This window comes from Salarias fasciatus, chromosome 5 (assembly GCF_902148845.1).
Source record: "Salarias fasciatus chromosome 5, fSalaFa1.1, whole genome shotgun sequence".
Taxonomy (NCBI): domain Eukaryota; kingdom Metazoa; phylum Chordata; class Actinopteri; order Blenniiformes; family Blenniidae; genus Salarias; species Salarias fasciatus.
This window is the reverse complement of record NC_043749.1, coordinates 20,809,111-20,834,774: the sequence shown is the minus strand read 5'-3', so window position 1 is coordinate 20,834,774 and position 25,664 is coordinate 20,809,111. Positions and strand designations below refer to the sequence as shown.

Sequence of the window (25,664 nt, the reverse complement as noted above, 5' to 3'; positions counted from 1 at the left end):
CGGAGCAGTCAGATAGCATCGTGAAGATAGCGAACGCAACATGTAGCATCTGCAGTCAGATATTTCCCTCAGGTCTCTGTGCAAATCAATCTGGGAAGGAAAAGGTGTGATAGCTGCAAATTAATGCTACTCCCACTCTATGCATGCTGGGCGTGTAAATAAGCATGTCTGCCAATTAAACTTGAAGTGGGGTTAATGTGTCAAAGTTATGTTTACAAGAGCGCTCCAGCTGCTTGCAAGTAGTATAAAACTTTTTACTCTGTAGTTCATTTACACACAAGTTACAAATTCAACACGTGAAACTTAAAGTCTGTATGCATGATTTCTTTTATTCTTCCTTTAAATCATTCATGGCACCATCCATCACAATTTGTATTTTCCCAACAGAGGGAGCACTCCAATACCATACACACAGATGTCTTTTTTTATTATTACAAATATTAGAGTATGCTCTGTGCACTAACATGAAAACTCTACCGAAAAAAAAAACAATCCTTATGTGTAAATTCAGAAATAAAATTATTATAGCATTATTTTGCCACAACAATATCTTAAAGTATCCAATCAGAAGGCGACAGAAGTCCGTGAGGAGTCTAGAAATGCCTGTAAATGTACATAATATGGTGTTAATAAGTTATCTATTAACAATGAACCATCTAAAGGTAAAATATTTTAAAAGCTCTGAGTGAAGGAGGCTTGAGTGTGTTAATATTTACACCATCCTGTGTGTTTTGACCACCGAACTGCGCCATGAGAGCTGAAAGGCTACAGGCTACATGAAGAATTCAATGCCCAGGCAGAATAGTGAATGTATGTACATAAAATACAGTTTCTATATTTGACATCAGCTCATATGCAAAGGTGCATGTTTTGGTGCCAATTAATGTTTTTTTTTTCTTTCTTTTTGCTGGTGAAGACATGTGAAACTACAAACATTATAAAAAGAGTTGATGCTCCAGTGCCTTTCTGAAATGGACACGACTGCCCATCAAATAAGTTCTGCACTGTAAAGATCCATGACACACAAAACCGACAACCAATCCTGGAATGGTAAAAAGGTTTTCAATGACGGGTTTGGAGCCGGAGCTCATCCCCACCACGAATGCTATCCAAAATGATCCACAACTGATTCGTGCGTGCACACAAGACCCTGATCGATTAAAACAGTTGATAAATTTGCACACATTTCCATTTCAACGCATCAAGTAACCCATCAGCAGTACTTCAGTCTCTCTTTAGTTATAAAGATCCCACACTGTGTACAGAAAAAAAAAAAAACAACAAACGAACAAAACACCTTAGTGTGTTTTTCAGAGATATATCACTGTGAACAATAAAGTGCGACTAAAAAGATAACTTTCCTCAAACAAGGCATGTAGAGAGAGGACAGACTCAACAAGTGATACAGCAGTGATCGACAGCAGCGTTTGCAGCAAGGCAAAGTGAGCTCGAGAGGAGAATAGTAGACCGAGAGAAAGAAAGCTACATTATACAGCACAATACCCTCCAGCTCTGCAACAGGATTCCGTCTCCTGGGACACATGACAGACAATATGAAGTGCAAGGACTACTGAGCGTTTGACCCGCCAACGGTGAAGAGCGCTTTCAGGATAATGAAAAAAAATAGACTGACATTCATTTTGGTCCTCGTGGTTTTTTTTTTTTTTCTTTTCTCTTTTCCTTTTCTTTCATTCTTCTGAAGATGCTCCGTATTTGTCACGGAGGAACAGGTTATCAGGCTGGAATCTGGAAGCTCTGCAGGTAATCTCACCAGGTTTAAAGTGAGGATCCTCCACAGACAGAAGCTTTCAGTGCAGATCAGAACGCTCTGACCAGAAGCCCAGCAGCTGAGGAGGACTGATTCTTTCATGTGGGCACTTGAACTCACAAGAGTTCAGGTTTTCACCATTTCTGTGAGACGGGCTGTTTTTTTTTTTTTTGGATTTGTGGCGATGGGCTGTGAGTGGATGCTAATCTCATCTCATGGTTAAATAAATCATTTATTCATTCATTCAACTGCACTTGCGAGTTCAGCATTTTAGTCCAGATACAGTTCCTCATTTTACCTGAAGGGAATACAGTGAAATTACACAAATGGAGAAGTATTTGTCATTATTTCAATTGGATGTGGTTTTGTTTTCTAAAAATATGAGGGAAAATTACATTTTAAGCACAAAATGCTTCCCTAAGGAAAAAAAAAACCCAAATAAAATAGTAAAATAAGTAACAAATATATATATTTATATAATTTAAGGCAATCTACCACTAATCTAATACAGTTTATTAAGGATACTAAAACAATTTATCACAGTTTGTGTACTCAGTAACTTTCTGATAAAAGGTAGATGTACATCAGTGGAGCACTGAGACCTTTTTTTAATTGTAGTGCCCCATCTGGTGGACAGAAAGAGTTGAGCTGTGCAGCATCTACAGTGCTAAGTCTACAGTAATACAGCATTACAGTATAATCAACAGGAGAAAAAAAACATTTTTGCACAGTGAACTTTTTTTTGTGCAGTTACAGCACTCCTTCACCAGATAAAAATAAACTCACTGTGCTGTAACAGAGTGAAAGCACATAACGGTGACATATTCAGTGAAAAAAGTTATATTTTAAAAAAGAAAAGGCTGGTTTTGAGTGATGCAGACACACATTTTTCCTTCCTAAAAAGATATCTTTAAAAAAAAATTCAAAACTTCTTCCCATCTATCCTCAACTCCCCTCTCCACATCCACCAGGCGACACGGTGCCCATCAGGTTCTCCTTTCTTTGTGTGACATGAGAGGAGCAGTCGAGGGCGTCATGTCGGAGAGTCACACGGGTCTGGTTTGCGTTTGGTGATGACGCCCGAAATGTGGTGACAGAGTGAACATTATTCTACCAGTGGATCTGTCTACTTCTAGTCGGCAGACCCTTCTCGCTCGCCCCGGCGGTCTGACAAAGAGTTTATCGGAGAGTTTGGAGACGGTTGCGGCTCAGAGTTGAGAGTCAGCTCCCAGGCTGTTCAGCTCCTCCGGCGAGTGCTTCTCTCCCCCCGGAGCAGCCGTCTGGCGAAAGCCAGCCGCGATCTCGTCAAATGTCCGGCCCTTGGTCTCTGGCACTTTGAAGTAAGTGAAGATGAAGAACATGAGCAGCAGCACAGTGAAGATGACAAACACATAGGGGCCGCACAGCTCCTGTGAAGACACACAAAAGAAAAGGAGACGGTTATTAGTGGCATCCAAACCCGTTCCAGCTGCCAGCAATCTGACAGTGAGCATCTAGTTCACTCATTTCTTTGCTTTTGTGCAACTTCAAGTTCAACTCTGATGACTCTGAAACCTCCAGTACTTACAATTCTTCCCTTTAAAGTTTTACAGCTTTTAAGTATGAAGGAGCTCTATGCCTTCACTCATCTAGTGCCGTGGTGATCGACATTATTTTCTTGAAATCCCCTCAGATTTCTTCCTAAAAAGGCTGCAGACCACCCGAGAGCCCAAACACACGTGTGCACACACCCACTCTGAGTTCCAAGTCTGCTTCAGGTTTATATAATATGGTGCAAATCAAACTTTGACAGCATCAGAACCGCTGCTTCAATGCAGTGTGACTCATAAGTTGTGTGTGGGTTCTGTCTGTGTTAAAGGAATAAACCGGAGTTCAGACTTGAAGGTGGTGACAAATGTAGCAACTTGTCATGCCAGAAAAGAAGGTTTATTAGTGGATACATGTAGCTGGGAGGTTGTTGCGGAAATTACAGTCCTGATTTGTTTACTAAAAAGCAACAAACAGATCAAGAATGAGTACCTCATAAATATTCCAAATATATCAATATAATTGAAAAACCTGACTTCAACATGGATTATAAACAAAATCTGGCTTCTGCCATCTTGAAGATATGCGACTACTAAATAATACTGGGAATGCACTGATATGATTGCAATGTGAAATTTGCTTTTCAGAGCTGTGTGAAAATGTCCACGGTCTCACTGAGACGCTTCCAGTTAGTTTTGGTCTCATGTGTTTGCAACACTTTGCGGCTTCATAAAGTGAGGTTTCAAAAAGAAAATCCTACTCTGGATATTTTACAACAATCTATTATCAATCCTTTTAGGCACATTGTAAAATCAGAGGGTCATTTTAACCTAATTGTGCCTAATGCTAATTTTCTTTTCACTTTCTGCTTAAAGTCAACCTTATCGCTACATTTATAAGACATTTATTCTTTCAATGAAAACTGCAGATGTTTAATCCATTGTTAAAAAACTACCGCAGTGACTGCAGGATATTTGTGCAACACTTTTACTATATAATGAGAAAAACTGCCAGTGCAAGGCCATCTAACCATAAACAAAATGAAGTAACCTACATCCATTTTAACCAACTCACCTCCACATACTGGAAGCCCATTCCTACGATGAAGTTGGCCGTCCAGTTGGAGAACCCAGCCACAGCGATGGCTGAGGGCCTGGGGCCCTGTGAGAACAGCTCAGCCACGATGAACCAGGGGATGGGACCCGGCCCGATCTCAAAGAAGGCCACAAAGGCGAAAATGGCAACGATGCTCAAATACGACATCCATTTGTATTGTTCCTGGAAAAACACGGGACAAAGAAAACAAGAGTAAAAACCGATGCCGTGGCATTTGCAGGTCATAAGACATTGAGGATCGTGTTTTTATGATACACCTACCAGCAGAGCTAAGGCAATAGTCATCAGAACAGCAGCTCCGGCCATTCCCAACAGGCCCAGCAGGTGCAAAGATCTGCGTCCAGCACGCTCTACCACAAACAGCTGCACAGGAAATGGAGAAAATCAAATCAACTGCAGTAATGTTGCTTTGAGACTGTGTGACTAAGTGAAAAGAAAAATAACATTTCAAATCGATAGCTTTGGCACCTAATATCACATAAAAATTTGAAATCTGTATTTGCCTGTTAAGTTCAATTTTGAAATAAATAAAATGTCGTTAGAACAGTCAGATTTCTTTTTGATGCTGATTGTAATGATTCAGTTCTGAAATGTTCAAACGTTCCTGTACTTACCGACACAACGGTGAAAGCTGTGTTGACTGCTCCGGCCCCGATGGTGGCGTAGACGGGTTGGGCAACTCCAGCTTTTTCAAATATTCGAGTCGAGTAGTAAAACACCTGAAAAGTAGAACAACCGCAGCCGATTCAAAAATCTCTTCCCATTACGGATTTATTTCACATCTGCCTGTGATGATCTTCAGAGGAGCTGCCAACACGATGAGGATGCGGCTCTCGAGACTCACCGCGTTGATTCCAGACAGCTGCTGGGAGAGCTGCAGGATGACGGCGACGATGAGGGGCTGACGGTAGAGAGGCGAGCGGAAGAGCTCCAAGATGGTCACCTTCTTCTCCCTCATCATCTGTCGGCTTTCCTCCTTCATCTCCTGCATGTCAGAGCTCACATCGGTGGTGCCCCGGAGCTTCTTCAACACTGGGGAGGAAAAGATAAAGAACACATTTATAGCTCCAGTCTGTCAAGCTGCTTTAATGTCATCTGTCTTTCTGAGCATATACATACTGAACGCTTATTTCTTGGGTTACATATTAACGTTTCTTCAGCTAAAATGTACTTATTCTGCTCATCTGTTCACATGCTGTGCACGCACCACTCTTGGCCTTGTTCTCTTCGTTCTTGTTGATGAGCAGGAATCGGGGGCTTTCAGGGCACAGAGGCAGTAGGGCGCACTGGATTACAGCTGGGATGAAGGTGAAGCCCAATAGGAGTGGCCACAAGTCATCATTACCCATGATGCTCGTCAAGCCAAACACCTGAAATCAACCCAAAAAATGATGAAGCATCTGCTGCAACTGCTGCGTTTATAACATGGCATCACTGTACTCTGATTTCAAAATGATGGCAACTGAAAAGAAATGGCTTCTGCGCACCAACCTGTGCAATGAGGATGCCGACGACAATACCCAGCTGGTGCAGGGTGCCCAGCGCTCCTCGCAGGGCGGTTGGGGACACTTCACCTACGTACATGGGCACAAATCCTGTGGAGAGGCCAGAGTAGAGCCCGACCACAAACCGGCCGATGATCAGCATTTCCCAGGAGGAAGCCATTTTGGAAAATCCCATCAGAGCGGCTGCGATAAAGGCCAAGATGTTCGCCATCAGCATTGAGTTCCGTCTGTGAGAATCAAACAGCAAGATGGAGTTACATTTAAAGCATTAATTTCAGAAAAAGAGCCCACCAACACTTTGACTCTCAGTGAAACAAGATAACGTGACATTTCAAAACAATAGGGTTGATTGATTGACTCTAGTTTCTTCCAGAAGAAATGTACAGTTGTACATCAGAATTTGTAAGGTTTCGGTAGATTGTGTACCTTCCCAGGCGGTTGACAAACAGTCCAACAGAGAAGGAGCCAAAGATGCCTCCCACAGAGAAGATGGCGACGGAGATGGACCAGATGGCCGTGAGGGAGCCTGGGGTGATTTGGTCATTGTAACGTTGATTCCACGTCTCATTGATGAAATTCTCAATAACCTGCCAAACAGAAAGATGCTTTGTTATAAATATGCAAATGACTAGAGAATACACAAACAAGCCATTGTATTCAGTAAACAAGACCCAGAACTGCACCTCTGCTATAAATACATTTGAAAAGGTAATATTTAGCAGTTTAGCTTCAGATGGTACAGATGTTTTTAATGAACTGATGTGTTAAATTTTAATTACATATTGAATCATTGTTTTTCTTCAAGAAGGGGAAACATTTCTTTACATAACTTAATCTTATATAAACGGAGCATCACTGTGACATGATGCCACCAAGCACTGATCAAAAACATGCTTCTTTTTCTGGTTTATCATAAGCCTCCATCAACAACAACTTCAACAAGTATCCTAAAGAATTATTAAAAACTTCTTAATTATTTATAAGAAAACTAAACTTAGCTATCTTTTTAAAAGCAAAGCCTATAGAGAAGCTGCTGCACTGGATCACATTAAGTTGTGTCGGTGTAAATTATCAGTACTGGCTGTGTGTTCTGATCTCGCTTTACAAGCAGATTTTCACCCTCCCTGTTAAAAGGATTAGGACCATGTTCTCGTTTCAAAATAGAAAATCATGATTACAAAATTGTAATGTGATCGTTGCGGTTACATAAGCCCATCAGAATCAGATCACTTGCTGCATGTTTTCCTCTTGCTGGCCTGAACTGTGTCAGTACTGTGTGGGTCCAGATGGTGGCAGCATGCGCAGGCCTGTTGTACTTGCTGGTGACCAGGAAGTTGACCGGCTCAGTGTCAGGTTTCCTTTCCCCTCCCCCTGTGACACATCATCTCAGGCCGTGTTGACAAACTCTCAGCAGAGTCGGTGACTGGGTTTCATCCGGCACTGCTGGCGCCTGTTTATGTGTGTGTCATGGTGACGACTCACATGATGGACAAAGGTCACCGCCTCAGCTGCAACCAATATGTCCTCTGACCAGCATCACCATTGACCACTATCGCCACAACCCCCGTCTCGTGCTAACCCGGTCCTGTCAGGTGCCTCTGCACTGATGAAATATCACACACATTTGTTTGGACGCGATCCCAGCAGGTTAGGCCTTCGTGTTCTGGATCTTTAACGCTGGTATGTGGATGCAAAGATCAGCAGTGTCCTTATGGGCCAGTCGTAAAACACTTTCTTATGGCAGCAGGAGACGTATGGAATGATGTTCTGGTACTGTTGAACACGGAGTGCGGGCCATATCCACTATCAACTTACACTCAAAAGACCTCGCCTGGTGATATCCCAAGCATGTTATCTTATAGTGTAGTGCGCCCCTGACCTTCATCTCATCACATCTACCCTTTAGACCTGCTTTTTATAGAGGAAGTCAACTCTATCTTTCTACATATACAAGAGCCGTCACATACAATATAACGGAGCAGTGCCGGGTCATGATCTAACTCAATGTCTGAACCACTAGCACAGTGTAGAACCATTTTCAGCTATTACTTCACTAATTTTCCAAACAGTTGTTCTCTCACTGAAAAAAATTGAATCTTTTCCACAAGCAATGATGCCGAAACTGATGGATATTTTAAGATGTTCTGTAAAACTCTAATAAAGCTGCAGATTAAGATGACGAATGTATGTATTTGTCACTAAAGGTAGTTATTTTCTATTAGATTTCAAAACAATTAATGAATAAATCATATGTGAGTTAAACAAACTGTGTATTGTTTAATGGCCTTGAAACTAACTATTAACGTTTTGCAATCTCTCTTGCAGTCTTACTCCCAATAGATTGCACAGTCCAGCTGACTAAACACACAATGTAACAGGCTGCCTATTCATATGACGCCCGACCGTCAGCAAGTAGCACGCGTCAGAGCTGGCTGCCTGTCCACGTCAAGGTGAGGACTTTACCTTTGCCTAACACTTCAGAAATAAAAAGTATTTCCTATGGTTTTTGGGCCCATGACAAGTTTATTTTACAAAGAATTTTTGAAAATATGTAGATGCATATTAGTTGAGATTACACACGCATGTGATAAGTTGTATAAAAAAAAGTGTAGTTTCAAAAGGAACACCCTGACATGATTGGGGGAAAAAAAAGTATTTACTTTGAACTTGAGCAAAACATAGATAAATGCTTCATTAGCACTTCTTTTAATAAATTAAATGTTAGAAGCGTTGTTTGGGCAGACGTGGAGAAGCCGAACAGCGGCAGCGTTCGTGAAAGGCCCTTGAAATAGCACATCTAATCAGTGCACGGCCTGCGTCTCCATCGGCAGCATCGCTGCAGCCTTCACACACACACACAAGCACCAGGAAAAAAGTGCTGGTGATAATCTAAAGTGCAGTTTTGCATGATAAAAGACTGCTTTAGAAAAATTAACCTCAGAAGCCCTCATAATACAGGATTAAAGGCCCGAGTTGAGCAGCTTCGAGTTCTTAACTCATAACCATGTGCTTAGATCTGAATTTGACGGTGTGTGTGCATGTGTGTATATGTGTGAGACGCAGGTTGGAGATTATGAAGGGGAGAGTCGGGAGGGCAGGTTCACACAAGTCCACTGTGTTACAGACCACATATTCACTCCCGCCCTCTAAGTCCACAGCCCCTCGCTGATCCACTCACAAGGCTGCGCATGAAACCCAACACGTGCTGATATTATTGTGAGTGTGCTGCACCACCACCAACCGCCATGTTCCTGAAGCAAAATGCACGATTACATAATGTGATGTACAGCGTGTGCAGGTCACAAAGGACACATTTTAGCAATGCGCAGTGGATCGGGGGAGAAAGAAATGGTCACGTTGTTCCTTAAATCTGAAGATTTTATTCTTTTCAGGCTGATGTAACCCTTAAGTGAATAGAATCGGACTAGTTCTCATGCTGAACATTATATTTCCTCACGAATGTCTAATTAAACCCGTGCTTATGTTTTACATATTCCCACTTTACAGTGTGATGGCAGGCAGCACTTCAGCAAAATGAAAACATCCTCATCCTCCCCTTGCCACTGTAAACTGAGGTAGACTAAAGTCTTTTTCTACACATTCTTGTTTTTTTATATTTTTTCACTAAAACTATTAACTCAACAAATCAAACGATAAAGGAAAAAGTATTATACTATTTTTCTCATAATGAGGAGGCGCATCTTCCCTAACATCAAAGACCAGGCTAGCTTTGACAGAAAGAGGCTTTCCTGACATAAACAGCTGTGGCTGTAAATCGGAATGAAAGTCAGTCTTGAGCACACAGCGGCCTCGCTGTATACCAAAGGTAAATAAAAGGAGCTGGGCTCTGTGCCACGACACACCTGTGATGTGTGGACAGACAGTTGTATGGCCAGAGGGCGTGTTCAGACCCACGCACTGTTGTTATGAACACACTATGCAATGTGGACATTCTCCAGGAAATGAGTTTCTTTATTGTACCTGTCTGTTAATAAACACCGGAGCTTTACTCTTCAGGGGGTCAGGAAACCGCTCTTCTATAAGCTTGTCGCGTTATGGGGATCGGTGACTGTCTACCTACATTTGATGCCTTCCACATTTCATGGCTGAGCGTTTCCCGGTCGGCTGCTGGTCAGGACAGGCCCATTTTTGGGCATAGACACACTCCTTTGTACAGTCTGTCAATGCAGATGTCCTTGGAACCTGGTCTGAATGCAGCTATTATTATCTCACCTTCTACACCACACTCTCCATTTTCTATCAAGTTCTCTGTAAGCTGTGAGCTCTGGGATGCGTTGACAGAACCAGTGGTTTTGCATTTTGGTGAGCAAGATGAATCGTAACAAACTATGAGCATGATATGAACGTCATGTTTACATTGCAACCGAGTGTGTTCCTTACCTTCTGAGGGGCATTGATGACACCTGTGTTGTAGCCAAACTGCAGGGAGCCAATCACAGCCGTTCCAACACTCATCAACAACGGGAAGGTTATTTGCTGCAAGAGAGCAAACAGAGGAAGGAGATGAGTCAGTGGTGCCACGGGTACGACCAGTTACTCATCCTTTTACCAAGCAGACAAAAACACATTCATGTGTCAAACAGTTGAGATGAGGGTGAATAATCAGATCAACACGAGGATCACCTTTCCAGCTGGTCGACAGTTTCCTTGACAGAACGCTCCCACAGATATCGACTGACGGACTGGAAATGAAATTAGTGCCAATTTTCAGCACAATGGATCCAGTATTAGCCTGTGTTTTGTGTGTGTGTGTGTGTGTGTGTGTGTGTGTGTGTGTGTGTGTGTGTGTGTGTGTGTGTGTGTGTGTGTGTTGCTTTACTTGTAGCGTTAACGCACTCTTTGATGAGCTAATATATTGTCATCCCGACAAGATCCTAATAATGGATGGCAAATGTAGTTGAAATGCATTAAAACAGCTTGAAAATGCTCGATTACAGAAATTACTAATATGAAATTGTTATATCACTTAAGTTTCTGTAGGTTTGTGTCTCATTGCTTTGGCTGAATGTCGAAGCTGTTGTAGAGTCTTGATGTGTCCTGTTCAAACATTCAACTGTTAGTTTCTGCATTAGCCCAAGTGTCCACTGAAGAGCAGCTGTGTTACTTCTGTTAACACCTGTTTATTTCTTGAGAGAACATCAATCAGCCCGCTTTACATGAAATATGGCCAATCCGACTTTACCTTTAGCCCCATCTTCTTGTACCTGTAATGTTTCTGGAAACATTTAAAACCTGCCAACTTCTAAACTCTGAGATAATCTGGGGGGTAAATAGGGAATCCTGTAGATAAAGTTAGCAAAATGGAAAGAAATACTCTGACATAAGAACATCACATTTTTTGTAAGACGATACAAAATAAAACAACAGTGAAACACACTTTAAAATAACTAATGACCGAGTGGTGTGTTTTCAACAGTGGAACTTGGCTCAGGCATCAATGAATGTTTTTGGACCTCAGGGGGTCCCGCTGGAGCGATCCAGTTAACTGAGTAAGCTCACCCCATAACACAGGTCCAGGATGGTCCCAGGTCGACTCCTGTTTTTGTCTGGGTTCCACATACTGTTATTACAAAGTTCATTTTAGGCTTGATCTCAGCAGAGCCAGGTAGATTAGAACAGATTTTCCTCATACCAAAAAGTTAATAAGCCGGTGCAGAGCATTTGGCTGTCTTGTTTCCTCCCCTCACACAGGAAGAGAATTGCCTCCAGCTATTATCTACTCTCTATATGTTCTTCATATATGTTTGTTTTAATAGTCTTTTTATCTATGTCCATATAAGCAAATACCATTGTTACTCATACTGGTGGTATATCTAGCTAAGATTGAGCGTCTGACAAAGAACAATTCAAAGATTTTTTTTTACATTACGCAAGAAGTACATTACATAACCACGTATTGTCAACACGTTAACATTGTGTGCGTCATATGAAAGACAATGTAGAGGTTTACCAATTCAATCTTTCATATCTCACAGCAAGCCATGTTGTCTGGATTATTAAAGTTTTTCCTTGAGTCCTGTGATTCACACCAGATAGTTTCCTCATATTATGGCAACAAAAGCCTTCACAAGGTTGGTCGTCGCCTCTTTCTCTTAAAACAGGCACAGAAACTCGACAGCTAGAACGACTCTCTGCAAATCAAAGATCATCTCAGGTGTCTTTTCAAGAAGTGCAAGTGGGGTCTGATTTTACAGATGATGGAAGGAGAAAAAAAAAAGCAAAAGGTCAGCCTGAAGTCTGTCTGGCTTCCTCCTATTCCCGACACTGAAACAAAAATATGTTGAGAAATTTTGCATCCAACAGACACTAATCACGCAACCACATACCAATGTACCTTGCTTGCCCTGTACATGGTGTATTACTGTGAATTTCTCATTCATCTTTGAGATGTTCCACTGACTTCAGACAACGCGGCTCAAGAGGTCACTGAAGTTTTTGTCACATTCATTAAACTGGCTCGAAATGCTTTTTATCTGGAAGTAGCCAAGCTGTCCATGGAAGAATGCGTACGGTCAATGGTACTCTGCCTTGGGCGAACAATGACTAATTGGCACTAAGAGGGGGAAAATGTGCCCAGCAAACATTCCCCGCCACCACTGTCGGCTCGGACTGCTAACACCAAACAGGCAGCTCACACTGTTGATGCCAAATTCTACAGAAAACAAGATTTGCCAGAGCTCACTTCGCGTTTAGTTTGAACAGATGATAGTTTTTTTTCCTGTGGCTCTGACCTTTGCTGTTCCTGGTTCAAGTCACAAAGAATGGTTCAGTCAAACCAGTCTGTCCAGTCTTCTTCCAAACATGGTTGAATTAAAAGAAAAAATTAAAAGGCTTAAGGTCCTTCTTTAAGTGCCGTATGTTTGTAGGAGATCTGAAAGAGTCCGAATAATTTCAATAATATTAAGAGTACAAATAAAATGTGGATTCTTTAAGTTTGTAAAAATCCCTAATCTGTTATAATATAGCAGTATTTAGAACTGTTTAAAGCTATGACTAGTAGAGAGTTGCAAAGAGCTTGGTCCACTGTGGGCATGTCTAGAGAAAAGCATTAAATCTGAAAGCACTTTTTCACTCTTAACTAATGTCTGTTTACCTAATGTCTGTAAACAGCCTCTGAATTGACATTTTCCAAAAAAAGGAGAACTACTTGAAAGAAAGAAAGCCTTACTGTTGAGCTGATGGGAAAACAGCTTCACCTTTCATATACTAAGGATCATTGAAGCCACTTAAAGTAATTATTCCATCTCAAAGTTTCTCTTCCACCCTTGGGCTGATTGTCTGGAATTTACATGATGCTTTCCAAAGCATGAGGAATCAAAACAGCCCCAGCAGGTTTCATCAGGAGCATGGACTTAAGGAACCATTTAAAAAGGATTGAAAATGTCCCTGTTCAATAGAAACTGCCAACGGCCACTTTAATAAAGACAGCTGTCTGGCTATGTCCCTTCATAAGAAGCTCCTCCCTGGGCTGATGAGGATAAAGAAAATACTTATGTGTGTTTCTGGAGTGTGTTACTTCATCTCAGCTCACTGTAAAACAGGCCTGGTTACAGGCCTGGCAGACCCACCTTCGCTTCTGAACCAATAGGATCTCGAGTGTGGAGGGTCATCAAGTCCATAACAGGGGATGTTCAGAACCAGTATGTAAACACACATGGAGTATACTTACACTCTGTTTGGTTTTGTGGGAAGTGGCTTTAAATTAGCAATGATGCCAATAAGACCAACCAGAACGGATGAGATCCAGAAGCTGTTACGCAAGAAAAACCACATGAGGTTGCAGCGATCTACCAGCTGTTTTTCAATATAAACAGTGAAATCCTGTCATTCCCCCGGTGGGAGAAGTCATCTCTGGACTCTGTTTCCTTCGGGAATAGCCGGAATTAGTTGCAAACAAAACTCCTTTGAGCATGGATGTTTAAATCCAGCTGCAAATGGTTGGGACATCAGTGTGTGTTGCAGTGGAATGATAACCGCATCTTACCTTTAACCTACATTCCCCAGTCCTGGCTTCAGGGTGCAAATATTTATTTGTATTTAAAAAATGTACAAAACACCTAAGGCTTTCTTAAAAAGGTGAATATGCAAATCTTTTGCGTAAATGGGTCTAATTTTAGAGCGCAAATATATTTACGCTGTCACAGTGTGCGCTGTACCACTGACCCATTTCACCGTCATAACATCTTGCATTGTTATTCCACTGGAAAAAAACTCGTAGATGATTTTATTACTGTTCTGTATGTGAGTAAACAAGAAGGGCAGCATAATACGTGACTTCCTCACTGGAGGAACAATAAAAGTCACACCCAAAAAAACTATTTGATCGTAAACTTGAAGCACTGCCAGTAACCATCCCACTGCAGCCTCTCTGTCGATAAACCTAATTTAGCTCGCACTCATGTTCAACATATCAGCAGTGTTTGGCTGTGTTTACATTTCCAAATTAGGTTTATAGTGTTTGTTGGCTTAGCTGCTCATTAACAACTGTCTGGCATCGAGCTGAAGAGACCTACATGTACTTTTAGATAATGTTTAGCACATTGGTTTGTTCAGGCTTTAACTAACCAACGACTGCAGGTTCTCTTTGGCATTTAACATACGTGTTAACTTATATAAGCTTGTCGTTAGACTGCTAAGTAGGTCAAACCTACAAAATGATCAAATAACAACTCTAACAACAAAAACAAATCCAAACCAGAAAGTTGAATTTTTAAAACTGAATAACTGTAAAATCAAAAATGTGCTATTTTTAGTGAAGCCTACTGGTGCAAAATACTGTGAAACGTTCAAATGTCATAGTTTTCATTTGGAGCACTGAAGTTTTTCACATCCCAACAATGCAACCAGTGATTGGACATTGCGCTTTATATGGTTTTCCAAATCTCAGAAGCTGATACAATGCCTTCTGCGGTGCTGAAATTATCTTTCTCTTTAAACCGTGCAGTTATGACTCAGGCCGAAATGTCCCTTCCAAGGAACAAGTTTGGCCAACACGTTCAGAGTAACAAGGAAGCTGTATCTAATACATCGCCACCTCCCCCCCAGAAAATTATCTGAACGTTGCCTGAATGGTTGCATGCAAATCTTGGTTTTTGCATGTGAAAAGTAAAGCAGGACACTGATGCTGCATGGAAAAAAAAGTCAATGTTTCTTCATTATTGAACATGAGCTAATGTGTAAATGCTCACACACCACTTCCCTCCTTTCAGTCATAGTGTCTTTTTTTTCTGGGTCACAGAGACTTTTGAAACTGATATCTTGACAATATAGCATAATGGGGAAATGACTGAGAAGGTAGGGAAGTTTTATTCGAAATGGGATGTGAGCAACAGCAAATATAAACCACTGAGTCAACAGCCAAACAGTGTTTAAGTATAAGGTCAAAACATATTCTGGATCCTCTCTTGTTAACTATTGAAGAGCTGAACCTTTTCACATCTTGCAATGACTCTGTTGAGTAAAATGCATCTATTAATACAAAAAGCAAAAGCATATGAAGAATAAAGTCTGAGAATTAGTGAGATTACAGGCAGGCTAAACTTTGAACTCTGCATTCAAGCCCTCTACAGTGAGCATTTGTTTTGTGTGCTCTGCATTCCTTCAGAAAACAGTCAACACAACACAGCAGGCTCCATAAAAGGACCCACTACTTATGTAGACCTGTGAGGTTCAAGGGGCAGCAAAAACACTAAAATCTATCATAGATGTTTATACACCAATGGAAGCATGTAGAAACTAAACTGCATTTCTCCTTGTAGATCTGCTTTTACTTTAATCAAATGCCATTATGCACTGGTGATACAGATTCTTTAAAAAACGAGGGCATTCATTTGTTCAAGAAAATAAGATTAAAAACAGGACTAAAGTACTGCAAACATCTCTGTGAAGTAAAGTACAGCCCATCGGCAATGTCATTAAAAAAAAAAAATGTAAAAAAAATTCCATCATCGGTAGATCTCTGGCGGTGGAAGAGATTAACATCTGTTTGCATCGTGACTACAGCGACCAACAAGTCCTGTAATAAAAATGTTACTCAACTCAAGTAAACCACTTCAATTAACTAGATTTATAGTTGAAAAAAATGCCATTGCTATTCATTAAAGTTTCATAATGGAAAGTAGCAGCTAATTAAGGATGCCACATAAATGCATTGGTGCTCTGTAAGTGTAGAGTTAATTCTACTGTGATATGGACTAAATACAAAGGACAAACTATTTCAACTCAGAAAAGTCACAAATTCTTGTGCAGTTTGACGCTCTGTAAAAGCCACAAAACCAGTCTTTTTTCGTTTTTCTTAGTTTGTGAGTCAGAAAAGAATACCTAAACGCTAAATGAGGCAGTAGTTTGGCTGGTTTTGGTTCCTCCTTGTTCCTGTGAGGCAGATCCATGAGGCTGGCCTACGCTGCTGCCGTCACGTCCCTCCTCACGTCACCGCCTCAGTCTCAGCTTACTGAGCAGCGGGGAAGCCCTCCCCCGACAGCCTCCTCATCGTGACAACACATCCTGCTCCGAGAGGACGCTCCCCACAGTTACATTGTGTATGCTTTGACCTTTTAGGAGCGCTGCTTCTGCAGCAAGTGAATCATCAGATGTATTGATGTGAATGTCGTGAAATGTTTGAACTCCGCTTTAGTTTTTTTTTTTTTTTTTTTTTGTGGCTTTTAAGTAAAACATTTACTGTGAAAAACTGAAACATAAAGCCTTACAAGGACAGTGTGTGTCTGAAAATCTTCCTTACAGAAATCAGTAACCTTCGCAACAATGCTGGACAAGTTAACTGCAACATTAACAGGGTTGTGTTTTAAATTGATTTCAATCCTGTACTGGTTCTCGAATTCTTCTATTGTTAATAATTATTTCGGATGAAATACCCTCAGAGTCTGTGCTATTGTGGTGAGGAGGGGGCTGAGCATGGTGAAAAGCCCTCGCCTAAGGCCGTGCACTTTGGCTCATGAGCGAGACAATGAGATAAAGAATGAAGTGAGCTGTCTTTACAGGGTGTCGACTACCAGTCTTCACGGGGACGAGAAACCCAGAATGTTTGACCACCTGATTAACGTGCTAAAGCGGGATGGGACAGAGGAGAGGATCGAGTGACTGGTGCTTTCTATTGTTTCACTTCAGGCCAGAAAGTGGACAACGAAATGGTTAATTGTGTTTGTGTGTTTCATTGTTTATGTTTGGCCTAATATTGATTTACATTTCACTTGTAGGATAATTCCATGCTGTTAGCAAACACAACTTGAGGTGCTTCAGTGTCTCGTGTGTCAGGGAAAACAAAGACCGAGAGATCAGATAAAGCGTATTTTTAGGTGTGTTCTGTTTACTGCCAAGTTTGTCTAGTCACTCCAGACAATAGGACTGTGATGACAGACTCACAAGAATCCACAGCGAGTGCAAAGTCTGACTCCATAATAGAGTGAACGGAGAACGTAACAGGGTTTTTCTTTATCTTTTTTTTATTATCATTATATAAAAAGGGAGGAATGAACAGATGTTGAATTTGGTAACAATAATCAGCATTTAATTATTTAGATATCAACTGACTCAATGTGATTCAAATAGAAGGAATCAAAAAAGAGGTCTTTTGAGATTTGTGATAGAAAGTAGAAGTTCAAAAGTTGTAAAATATGTTGTATCATGAAAATCTACATTTTTAAGTTTTTAACGTATCAAAAGACATGCTTCAATGGCTAAGATGAACTTTTTTCATTACTAGATGAAAGGCGGAAGGTTGTAATTAAATAAAAAGCGGTTCATAAATTGAAAAAACTGGAGGAAGTCTGATTCACTTCCAAGACTCAGTTCCGTATTGTTTGTGTGTGAGACACACTATTCAGCAGAAGGAACAAGACTGTATCTGCAGCACTGTCTGTGACTTTGTGTGCTAACATGTGCAGAGACAACACTAACCCTAAAACAAGCTATTCTTTTGATGTCACTTTTCAAATTAGAGTTCAGCTTAACAATAAACCCAGAGGTAGACTGTAGTCCAGCAGCAGCGTTGAACAAGACAGAGGAGGAAATCATCCAATTAAGATGTACGCCACTAAAAGCAAATCAAACATGCACTCTTGCTTCTCCATTCATCTCAATTAAAATCCTCCCCGATTTCTTAATCTGTAGCAAAGCCTCATTAAGACTCATTACAAGAAGGCTGACAGCGATGTGATAAGACATATTGAGGGAAGGTAGTCATGCACATTAAAGTGAAGTACAGTATTGGACTGTCTTCAAGAAGGCGGGAGTTGGCGGATAACTGAAGGGCAGAGGACTGAGAGGAATTAAGAGGATGCAGTTAATGCTGTAGAATGTGAGGCTCCATACTCCCAATCAAAATGCCTGCGGTTGAGGCTGTCAGGTGTTACGACTTTAAGGGTCTCCATCAAAACAGAGCAGGTCATCTGTAAGCTTTACAGTAATTACATTTTTGTTTTGTTTTGTTTTTTAGGACTGAGTAAAGTTTAGACTCCAAAATAAACTTGGCATTTGGGAATTATGCCATCAAAGACGGGTAGGGGGGTGCACTCAGTTAGCAGGAGTGTTTTTAAAGTACTGCATATCATGATTAAAGAAAAAACTTTTTGAATTTGTACTTTAACAAATATTGAGCCCATGACTCTCATCTAAGTCTATTGTGAGACTAACTGGACCACACCTTTGTGAAACAATAGCTGCGCATGCAATGCAGGCACATTAAATAAAACTGATATCAGAACACTTCGGAATCAAACTGTCTCTTGCAGTGCAATCAGTTCATCTGCTCTCGAATAACCAAAGCACACCTACTTTTTGCAATTCATCTGCACAAAACTATGCAGTATTAAGTACTGACCAGGTATGAAAATCCTGACCACGAGAATTCGATTAGCCGGTGCAAAACGGCAGAGACGCACAAGCAAACAGCTCAGCACCGCTGGGCGCAACAAAACACAAAGGGCAGTGCGCAACCGGGCTAAAGGGTGGCTCAGGGTTTAATTCCCCACGGTTGGCAACCGTGCATTGGCTCGGTGGGCTTTCACTCTCACTAGAAATATGCTCTGCTGGTGTCGTGGTGGGAAATGGGAACATTGAGAACTATTCCCATCGTTGACAGCCCACCTCACTGTCTGACAGGCCAACTCAGGACATGGTGAAAAATAGCATGGAAAAACAGAACAGCAGCAGCAGCAGCAGCAGCGAGGGCAGCACTTTAAGGCCACCATGTCAAACTGAGCCGTCCCGAGCTGCTCTACTTTCTTCAGCTGCTCTCACATCACTGATAATAGTTCGAAGAGGAAGGGGAGCGAAATTCTTTTGCATACGCGTCTCACTGTACTGCTTGAAAACAGTAAATAAAAGACACAACACGATGGCGACACTATTATCAGGCTACAGATAAGTCGCGTTCACTTCCTCAACAAAGAACTTTGTTATTAAAATTCAATGATGCTACTGGGTTACTATAACCACAAAAGCGTCCGCTTGCAGAGGATTTTCTGTTTCATTCTGAATAACAGTCTGACTTTAAAGTTGATTGAACAAGCAATGTCACTAAATTTCCATGTCTCATAAGTTGTTTGTTCAGCAAAATGCCAAATATGTGCTTCTTGTGAGATGGATATCCACTTTACAATGACTTAGTCAATAAACAAACTGATGAAACTCCAAACATTCAGGATAATAAAAAAAAGTCCATATCAAGTCCAATACCAAGAGATTTGATGGAAGTATTTAAGAATATTTTGTCTTAGTCTATCGGAAGATAAAACTGGTAAACATGCTGGTAAATATTAAAACCACAAACTGCTGTTTATTTCAGAGTAATTCATTAAAAAATAAAACAAATAAATGTTGCAATGTTGTTTGTTACATATCAGTTTTTAACTGAATGATTTTAAACCTTCATAATTCTGTTCAAGTTTCCTTCAGTTCACCCTTAATCAGGCAAATGACCATATTTGGAAATTTCTGCATTTTCTTATAGTAATCTAAAAGCCAACTATAATAATTTATTTGAAGCAGTGCTGGATAAAGGGGGGGGGGGGGGGGGGGTGCTGGATCCTTTATGTGAGAATTGTAAACATGAGCTGCTTCATACTCATCACACCAACTTAAATGTTTGGTTATATACTTGATGGACATAAAATCAAGAAAATTTACTATATTTCCTTTTAGAACTGTTATTCAGCACAATAGTAGTTAGCAGTGCATGATTTATTTATTTTTTTAAATCCAAGTAGCATTCTTTCTTTCAAAATTCCTTATTTTGAAATGTTTCTGGAACAAAAACAGTCTTGAAGTAATTCACAGGGTTTAGTTTTCCTATTTTAAGTATGAAAATATGAGAGCATATATAAAAAATTCGGTTGCTTTATTGTATTTAGGTGTTTTAAATGGAATAACGGGAGGGTTTAGTAAAACTTGAGTCAGAGCTTTTTCCCTGGAAAGACCACCTTAACAAGAGCCAGCAGTGACACAATGCCGCATCACATCCCGAAACACACGCATGAATACAAGGCGGGAGACACGACAAAGCCAAAACACTGAAACCTACAACAGGACGCCGACATACAATACACCCCGTTAAACTTTTATTCCCACTAGGAGATTGAAGCCGTATCGATCCAAACAGTGGTGTGTAAACACGCATGGTGGGTTGCAGATAAAACGATGCGAGGTGCACGAATCGACACCAACACGTGAGGAAGTGAGCTAGAAAGCAACTTTTGAGTGTTTGGGGTGTTATGGGCAGAATTGCGACCGCGATTTTTAGCTGCGTTTTCGCTGAACGCGCCTCGCCGATAAAAAAAAAAAAAAGAGGCAGCGTGAACCCACTGAACCGGCGGCTCACTGACAGCATCGGCGGCAGGACAGGTCTAACAGGACAGAAACACTCCTGTAATTCTATAATATAAATACCTTTCCAGAGTCCATGGCCGCTGCGGTGTTCGGGGCTCTTGAAGTGTGAAACCTTTTGTTGGAGCTTCTTTTGTGGCGATGGGAGAACTTCCTCTGGTGGTCCCGCTGGTTTCCTTCAGAAAAGGCTCATCTTCAGGAGTTTGTTCCCCTTTGAGAAACACACACTTCACTAAAGTTTTCTTACTTTAGTCTTAACAAGGTTCTTTCACTTGAAAAAAAACAAAACAACAACAACTAATAAAAAATAAATAAATAAAATAAGCCGGATGAGGACTGTGCTCCGCTCGCTCGTGCGTGGCGTCGTCAGTCTTGTCAGCGGCGTCACGTCGGCACGTCGTGGATGTGCGCAGCCTTTCTGGATATGTAACGCTGCACGTCCAGCCTATGGAAACTGCTCGTGTGGGACGTGAGGCGCGTTACAGTTAATATATCGTAGCTGACGCAATTTTTTTTTGCGGGGTGTGTCCCAGAGCCGGAGGCCCGTCCTTCAGCGCAGCCAATGACTGTTTGGTGTCCCAAAACGCAGACGAGCAGAGGGGGAGGAGGAGGAGCAGGAGGAAGAGGAGAAGGAGGAGGAGGTCCACTGACCTCTGGCGAATATGTTGAATTTACTCCACAGTATTGCTTTTTACTCTGTATTATTCATATTTAACCATTCACTGTGCATTCACTTTAGTACTTGAAAGTGAAGTTTTACCCATTGTCCGCTGTGATGGCTTCTTCAGCACCAATACAAATTCACATTCAGTGGTTGCAATCCATCAGTCTTGTGCATTGTTAGTTTTACACTGATACAGCATGAGGTGATTCGCCAAGATGAATCCACACATCAGTGCTTCTGTCAGTGAATGAGAACTTCAAAGCTCAAGTGTGATGCTTTGTCAGCAATTTCACATTTTAAAAAAGTCCTGCACAAGCTGCACGGATTTCATTGTCTTATACAGATGCTGTTTCATCTCCTTTTTGCTGTAATGAAATAATTATTCTTAGTTTGGAAGAAACAAGAGGATATAGGAAGTTAGCCAGTATGTTCACTCAACTGATAATTGGTTAACTGCATAGCAATTTAATTAAAACAAATAAAAGTGCTCCATCTGAAACAGCTGAATCACAGCACTGAGCAGCTGAGAGCAAATGCATCATGATATATATATATATATATATATATATATATATATATATATATATATATATATATATATATATATATATATATATATATATATATCCACAACCCTCAATCAGCATGTTGATTCACTCACAAAATCAACTATTCAGAATTATTATTAACTGAGTCACTCATAATGCTGAAATTCAACTTGCATATGGATATGTCACTATATATTGCCACTATATGACCTTTCTTCATTAAGCGCATTTATTGATTCCACTTCCAGCACAAAACGAAAAAATATACATTCACTGTAAAGCTCCATATGGTGAGTTATTGAGAGCATGACATTTTGCCATCATAATTTAATCAGAAAAAAGTGAAAAAAGTGGGAACTGTGGAAAAGCTATCGTGCTGTATAAAGCTACAGTGAAACTCCGGAGATGGTCCACAACTCACAATAGAGAATCATTTCGATAAAATGGTTAATATTCCAATAAAATAGGTTTAAAATATCAATAATTTACCAATACAAATAAGTTAAAACACAATATATAGCTCCAAAAATGCACGAATATATCAGTTATAGAAGCAAGGTAATAGAATGGAATATAGAGATTAGTACATAATTATGATGTACCAGAAATAATTTGTGACATCAAATTTAAATGATAGACACATTTTAAAAAAACTGGTTATTTGGTTTAAAAATGTCAATAAGTAGTACAGCCCTCAGATCTTCAGACACAGTTCAATAATCTCAGTCCATTACTCTCACCTGACTGTTTAACATTGTTAAGCTGTAGCTAATATTTTGAAAAGTGACTGTCTGATCGATTGATGAAATTATTCAGCTGTCTTGCAGTAAAACAATATCATGTGATCAGGAACCAAACCACTATGTGAAATGTATGTGACTAAAACTAAGAGGACAGTGCTGTAAAAAGACACCTGTCACCAATAAATTATTAACGACCACATCCACTCCTCCTCATCCAGTTCAGGTTGGGTAAGGTGAAGGACCTCAGGTGGTGGTGTCCAGTTTGGATGAGTCAGTTTGTCAACCGGCTGATAACATACACAGCATTATGATGTGTGGTTCTGATGAACGTGGGTGTCACAGTTTTTGAGGTGTGTATCTGTAAAGGTGTATTTGTGTAGCTTGTTTGTTAAAATTCAAATATCATGATGTGTTTTGTATTTACCTCTCTGGCACGCCACATGGTTTCATCTAATGCCTCAATAAAAGATAATAACTTTCAAACTAAACACGCTGTGATGTGTAGTCACTCCTGATGTTACAATATGTTAAATTGTTTCCAGGATGTTGCCACAGTCTGTGCACGCCTTCAGTCTAACCATGAGTTCATACACTTTCCTCACCTTTGTGAAATGACCCGTCTGCCCTTCATTCGACCCTGCTGTTGGGGTCTGGCATGTTTGTTACCAAAGGTTTAGGAAAACAAATAGAAAAATGAAAACTTGGCTCTACCTTTTGTTTGCTATTGAGGAGAGGTGTCCGGTCTGAGTGCTGGTAAAAAAATAGAAAATAATTTAAAAAATAGGAAAATAATAATGACCACGCAAAAGGAAAAGCATGTGTTTGCACAGTGCCTGAAAGCAATGAAGTTGATTTTGCCAAAATTTGTTTCCTCTGTATTTCGCCGTCTACCTTTGTAGCCTTGGGAAAATAATAACCAAGGAAAAGGTTGAAACATAAATACACGGCCTGTTTTCTCAATGTCTGCTCTCAGAATATTGTGACAAAGAAAAGGGTCACTACAATGTGTCTCGCAATCTCCATGTTCATGTTTTCTTTTTTGTAAAAAAAAAAAAAAGAAAAAAAAGCAACAATGACAAAAAATAAATACTTTTGCACTTGAACTGAAATGCTCTCATATCTTTATCAAATGTGCTGAACAAGGTGGAGTACTAAACTGAAATCCCCCAGTCAACAAGAAGATGAAGAGATGTCATTTACACATCAGGTGGAAGGATGTTAGTGATGAATTGGGAAAATGAAGGAGGCAGAAAGGTCATTCATCGTACATCAGCAGCATGGCGACAATTTAAAAAAAAAAAACCGGCACATTGTTTGCTACCATTTGATTTTAACCTGCAAATCCTTTGAAAGCCTAATGAAAACAATAACAGACATTTTTTTGTGGAACAAAGAGCTGCTGTTCTGAAGGATGGTATTGTACAGAAAATCAAACGCCCAGGATGCCAGTCACAAGAAGCTACAGTTCAGTTTGATTCAGCAACAAAAACAAAAAAGGGACATAGGAAGATTTGCCAGCACTGTAAAGTGATTTGTTCAGTTTTTGCTGTTCATGCTGTGAGTTTGTCACTCTACAGACTGCTGTGCAGGCTGACCTCACATGCACTATATAACACCGCTACTGAAACCCCAGACCAGTTTACGCCTGAGTCAACCAGCAGCTTGAATTCTCCCTCTCACAATGAGAGGCTATTATCTGCTCTGTGCTCTCGTGCACGTAGCCTCCCCTTCTCTGTTATTCTCGTGAGCCAGTGTCCATCACCGACCTTTGTGCAGGTGGCACCCTGCGAGTGTAAACTCACAGGTGCATGGGGACTCACAACTTGCTTGCGTCACTTTTCAAGGAATTATCTGTCCGCTATAACACAGAGGTTTTTTTGTTTTTTTTGTTTGTGTCGACCATCTGCAACCCCCAACTGTTAAAGTTGTGCCAAGAAAGACATCAGGTGTAAAACTCGTGCCATATCTAAACAGGCTGACCACATGACCTGCTCTGTTGACTCCAGAAAGTGGAGGACAAAAGTCCTCTCTAACTGTCATTCCTGTTTTTCATCATGCCACACACAGAACACAAAGAACACAGAGAAGATCACACGCTATTATTCAATCCACTGTTGTTAGGCGTCGTAAGGTAGGGCACTCCTGAGGAGGATTTACTCATGCAAAGCACAAGGGAGGAGAGTACAAAATACAAATGAAATAAAACTGGTATGTACGTCCAAACCAGTTTTCAGAAATACCCACGTGTACTCGGTGTTTAAAGGGCCGTGGCTTTTAATGCTCTCACTCAACATGTGCACAGTTAAAGTGTAAACAGAATCCACAACCACCTGGCTAATTATAAACATGGGAAGAAGAAGCCGTTTTGACTCTCCACCAAGTTCATCTGATTTGGAATTTTGAAGGGGGTCTGTGGGGCTTCTTTACTCATGCGCGTCAAACTTACAGGAATGTGAGTTTTCTTGTCTTTTAAAATATTCAGCAAGAAGTAGTGGTTTGTGTCTTTGAACCAAACCGAGCCTTCTGTGAGCTGCTTGTTGTTCATTCAAAGAGTGAGTCGGAAGCACATAACAATTAATGAGACTAGCCCTTTCGCGTGAGCAGTGAGTAACCCCTTGAAGTTTTACTCTCATGGTGCGTGTCTTTTGTAGGTTTGAAACTGACCTCATTTTATCAGCTTATTAGCTAAGTTTGATTATTCAGAAAGATAAACCAGCCAGTCTATGACCGGAAATGCGAAAGCAGGATGTGTATTACGACATTCACCTCTCCGGCCACGCTTTGCATCTTTGCTGGAGTTCTTCCGTACACTGAGTGTGCAGACGCAATACGGACACTCCCAGGAGCCTGGGCTTGGATCTATCAAAAAACAGATTTGTTTCCTCATCTGCACACCCTGGATTGTACTCCAGCAAAAACAAAACGCATCAAAGG

The 25,664-nt window shown here is 40.7% G+C and overlaps 1 protein-coding gene across 1 annotated transcript; it reads right to left on the bottom strand.

The window, feature by feature from the left end:
* Nucleotides 1-857: 857 nt before the first annotated feature.
* Nucleotides 858-21,253, bottom strand: slc2a1b (solute carrier family 2 member 1b). The gene is made up of 10 exons (XM_030091624.1): nucleotides 20,839-21,253; nucleotides 10,318-10,413; nucleotides 6,343-6,503; nucleotides 5,903-6,143; nucleotides 5,619-5,781; nucleotides 5,256-5,443; nucleotides 5,026-5,130; nucleotides 4,673-4,774; nucleotides 4,370-4,573; nucleotides 858-3,177 (listed from the first exon to the last, which is right to left on the bottom strand). The coding sequence occupies exons 1-10, from the start codon at nucleotides 20,851-20,853 to the stop codon at nucleotides 2,977-2,979; spliced, it is 1,476 nt and encodes a 491-aa protein (XP_029947484.1). The 5' UTR covers nucleotides 20,854-21,253; the 3' UTR covers nucleotides 858-2,976.
* Nucleotides 21,254-25,664: the final 4,411 nt, after the last annotated feature.

What these genes read in the sequence shown, in the direction of transcription:
- slc2a1b (XM_030091624.1), bottom strand. An exon ending in TCATCAATGCCCCTCAGAAG is followed by an intron (nt 6,504 to 10,317) that starts GTAAGGAACACA and finishes TCTGTTTGGCAG; the next exon opens with GTTATTGAGAATTTCATCAA. An exon ending in CAGCTTTCACCGTTGTGTCG is followed by an intron (nt 4,775 to 5,025) that starts GTAAGTACAGGA and finishes TTTCCTGTGCAG; the next exon opens with CTGTTTGTGGTAGAGCGTGC.